We start from the raw sequence: 4,864 nt of genomic DNA, 5'->3' as shown, positions 1-4,864 counted from the left end.
GCGCGCGCGGGCACCAAACGAAAGGCAAGTCCGCATGAGCGCAGACTGCGGCAGCCGGCGAGTGACTCAGCCGCGACGCGCCAGGCTGTGGGAGCGGCGCACGCGGAGCGCCGCGAACACACCTATATACATACGCACCGCGTGGCTTTACAAGGCCAACTGCGCGGTGCAACGGGCAGTTCTACTCGAGCTCTACTCCAAACAGTATCATGAGCATACGTTACTGCAAGGAAAGCAAGAGATAGACCCACGCCGACGAAATCGTCTCGTGAGCACATGAGACAACCCGGAACATCCGAACGACACCGAGTCTCGTCTACGTGAGCACACATGGACGATACCTAGCGTCACCAAAACCTTCAAGCCTACGTCCTGAAGCATTGCTGCTCCCTCTGCCACTGTGAGCACACAGGGTTAAGGAAGTAGCAATATTCTCGCCGACGATTCTCCAGGTCGTGCGCTGACGTCCTGGTGAATTTGAAGTTCACCGCTAATCTCCGAAACCATCTTTACGCCTACATCTCACGACTACCTTTGTCACTATGTGCACATAGGGCAAAGAGAAGAACGAGACAAGCGACGAGGATCCGTAGAGCCGTGCCCTCACGACTCTACGAGTCCAAGGGATAACCTCAAAACACCGTAAAACAATTCCGACCGCAACTGTGCGCACACAGGGCGATCGGAACCGTTATTAGGCGGCGCATTCGGATCGACGTAGCCGTGCGCACACGACTTCGCCGTACCCGAATGAAATCCTAACCTCAAAATCCGCCACCGGCCTATAATACCTGACCCGATATTGCCGATGTTGCAACCGAATAATCGTCATTGTACCGTAAATTCGTAGTCTCACTAATGTATTGTTAACCGCGCTAGTTTAAACAATTCTGATTGTAAAGGGGAAATATTCTTTACAAATCGCATACTTGATTTCTGTTTCAAACGGGATTTAACATCTAATCACCCAAACCATTGTTTTGTTACGAAATAAACTTTAATATTGTTATTGAAATATACAGACTGATTACTATCCCATTCCCCTATCCCAGTAGTTAAAGAGCCAAGATTCAAGAAAAAAATGCCATCCTGTTCTATAAAATCTTGTCGACATTGGATTGAAGACACCACGAAGAAAGGAATACAATTCTACTGATTTCCTGCAGATGCAAAAATTTCTGAGATTTGGATAAAAGCTTGCGAAAATGAAAACATTAACCTCAAAAATGGTAACATTTGTTTGTTAATCCCACAGTGATTTATAGAAAATATTTTTATAAACAATATATTCATCCGGTCAATATTTCAAATAGCTCGTATCTGTTCCATTCACTTTGCTGAATATTGTTTTGAGCGAAAGCCAAACCATCTAATAGTACCAGGAAATACAAACATTGTTCGACTGTCCAAAACTGCTATTCCAACTCTAAATTTACACAACAATGATGACGGTGCAAGGTAAAATCATGCATATTAGTTTTATTATATTAAATTGACGATATGTGCGCAATACAGCTAAATAATACTTTTTTCAAAAATATTTTAGATGTGGAAGAAAACGAAAACTAGTGCAATACTGTATTGCAATCAATAAACCTCTGTTGAAGAAGTCAACAAATAATTTGGAAGGTTTGACAGTAGACGACTCTGTGAGGGGCAAAGAAAATGTTGGGTAAGTTCTTCGGTTTACTTATTTTTATCTTGTTAATGTACACGCCATGTACAAAAATTTTATTTATTGTAGCTGTGCTGCTCAAGATAATTTTGAAAAACAAACTGACAGTGTTGTAAGCGTTACTTCAGAAGAACCAGCACTAGAAGACCAGTACTTAACGAAGTTACAATCGCATGAGTGAGTTCAAATTATTGCATTATATTTTAATATTCATTGCATGTATTTACAAAATAACAATTTACGACACATTTATTGTTAAAATGAGTGTGTTGTAAAATATTAAATACGTATTGATATTTTGTATGTTGATAATTTAGATGTATTAATTATTAATTTAATAATGAATTATAATTGCTCAGGCCAGCACATAATTGTGAAGTGACACGCTTACAAGAAGAAAATAGAAGTCTACAAGCAGGCAAGAATGGATTAAAATCAGTAAACAATTTTCTTAAAACACAAAACAATGATTTGAAAATTCAAAATGAAGAGTTAGAAAATAGATGCTTTACTTAGGTATGGAAAATAAAACAATGAAAAAAGAAATACGCCTGTTTCTACAATAGGATAAATAAAAATTACATCCTACGCAGAAACATGTGAAATGAAGCATTGCTGATTGATATTTCTTTAGCAATAGCCCTAAGAAGTGTCTCGCCAAAAGGTTACAGGTATTTAAGGAAAAAAATTTCCCTTACCTGCTTTATCTGCTTCAGAAATTATTACTGAAACAATTAGTAAATTGTATGATGCTGGTCACACTGTTGTTGCTGTCACAACTGACCTGGTCCAGCAAATAATGCCGTATAGAATCAGTTTAACATAGGGATTACTAATGATAAGGATTGTTTTTACTCTTATCCTTGAGATGCTCAGATGAAAGTGTTTATTTTCGCTGATCCACCACATTTAATCAAATTGATAAGGAAACATTTTATTGACTCTGGCTTTTATTTTAACGAAACATTACTGAATAAACAGTGTCTTGAAATATTGTTAACGCTGAATCAAAATTCCCTACAAGCTAGAACAGAAGCACTTGGACGTAAGTGGTTCCGAGCAACAAAAAGTATCATTGGCTGCTCAAGCGTTTTCTAATAACACAGCTGAATCAGTAAAATGGTTTGGCTTGAACGGATTTTTGTCTTGTAAGAATTACAATAAATGTGCTGATTTTTTAAAAGCAACCAATGATTGGTTTGATTTGTTCAACAGTAGAACTAAGCTTAATAAGACAGTGGAATCAAGTGCCTACGGTACAGACTTAGAGACAAAACGAAGTTCTTAAAATTATAAATAATTATATGCAGAATATCCAGGTTGCAAATCACAAGAACGTTTTGCCATTTCAAAAAGGAATACTTTTGAATAATTCATCACTTCCGCAATTACTATTATATTTAGAACAAAATTACAACACAGCGACTTTTTAAATCCTGTATATCTTAACAAGCAGGCTAAACCCAGATGGGATTGAAATTTTTTTTCTCTTATATAAGGGGGCTGTTCATAACAAGCCATCAGGATTGCAGTTTCGATGCAGATTGAGATGGTATATTTTGAGAAAGCATAGCTCTGATTTGTTTATCGAAAAATTTAATACCGAAGAAGATTGAGACTCTAGTTTAGTTGACGACATATCGTCTGGTAAACAAGAAAGTAAACGTCCACGTACTTCCATCAACGAAAAAGTATGCAAGACATATTAGGATCAATGTATGATGAAGAAATGAAAATGAAAACGAAAATATATATAAAAAAATAGATAATGATAAAATGTTAATGTGCATAACGTATTTAGATTTTTTATTTTAAATGACAATTTTATCAGAATTGTTTAACTTTGACATACATATTATTTTATATGTACCAAATTCATAAACAGTTTATACACATTCATTTTTTAAAGAAATTGCACGATAATAAAATTTATGCAATGATTTTTTTATAATTCCTAATAGGTTTTCTAATATGGCTATAGTATAGATATGAATATATCTGCATGTACATATATTATTGTACAGATTTGTCTTGAATAAAATTTATAATAAAGTTTTGATTTTTCACACGCATATTGATATTTTCTTCTGTTGTACATATTACGTTGATGGGCTGCCTGAGATAGAAGTAATTCGTTTATTTATCACTGATGAAGCTTTAATTTATGTAGCTGGATATGTAGATTACAGATTTAGATCAAAGTATCCAAGGCTCAGTATACCTACCAGAGAAATCCCTATAACAGATCCTATATACACTGGATATGCCATATATCAAGAGGTTTACTTATTTATCCTTCAGATGAATTGCTTACAAGTGCACGTATTTTAGAAAAAGTTTTTAATAGTTTTCATAAAGATACGCTGTCGGATACAAATTTAATTTTTGTTAGAGTAGCTAATTTGGTTAAAAGAAAAATAAATAAACAATTCCAAATTTCAGATGAAGTTCTGTTGTGCCTTGTCAGGACACATACTTACATTAAACTCAGAGAACTGAATAACATTAGAAAGGGTAGTAATTCTAAGATTAGGATTGCAGAAAGATCAGCAAGAACAATTAAATTTTATTCATAGGACCATGTTTCACATGATGTCCCACGGTGTTGTTTAAAAGTAATATGAAATGTTATTATTGATTACTTAAATTGTTATCATTGTTAATCAAATAATTTTTTTTTAATAATCTTGTTGTTTTTTATTGGTTCATTATTTTATATTTGTGTACTATGATATAAAAATTATTTAATATTACACTGTCAAGCGATTTTCCCTACTAAACAAATATTTTTCTTATATAAACTACTTATCAAGTGTATTTCTAGTGTTTAGTTTCTATATTTTTTATTATTTTTTTTTTTAATAAGATATTTTATATTATGTGTAATTTCGCTCAAATAATTGCGCGTTAGTCTGATAGGTTAAATTCCAATATGGCCGAAATTGGGATGAAAATATGATTGGTCCATAAATAATCAGGATGCGCTGTAGTACACCTTTTTTTCTTTACATCATGTTCTATGTTATTTTCTGCCTTTTCTTTAATTATTATTAATTGGTTAATTTTAACTACTTTGTTTACACCGTATGTAATTTTTTATTATTAGATTGATTACACCGGTACACAAAATAAAAAAAGTTGTCTGCGCGAGAAATCAGACCTATCTATCTTTATGTTTTTCGGGTCGCT

The 4,864-nt window shown here is 34.1% G+C and overlaps 1 protein-coding gene across 1 annotated transcript; it reads left to right on the top strand.

The window, feature by feature from the left end:
* The first annotated feature begins 1,226 nt into the window (after positions 1-1,226).
* On the top strand, positions 1,227-3,585 carry LOC116416028. The gene is made up of 5 exons (XM_031922353.1): positions 1,227-1,242; positions 1,314-1,458; positions 1,547-1,672; positions 1,745-1,852; positions 2,035-3,585. The coding sequence occupies exons 1-5, from the start codon at positions 1,227-1,229 to the stop codon at positions 2,189-2,191; spliced, it is 552 nt and encodes a 183-aa protein (XP_031778213.1). The 3' UTR covers positions 2,192-3,585.
* The last annotated feature ends 1,279 nt before the right edge of the window (positions 3,586-4,864 follow it).

Source organism: Nasonia vitripennis (assembly GCF_009193385.2).
Source record: "Nasonia vitripennis strain AsymCx chromosome 1 unlocalized genomic scaffold, Nvit_psr_1.1 chr1_random0002, whole genome shotgun sequence".
Classification (NCBI taxonomy): Eukaryota; Metazoa; Arthropoda; class Insecta; order Hymenoptera; family Pteromalidae; genus Nasonia; species Nasonia vitripennis.
Note: the sequence above shows the minus strand (reverse complement) of the source record. Positions and strands in the feature narration are given on the sequence as shown.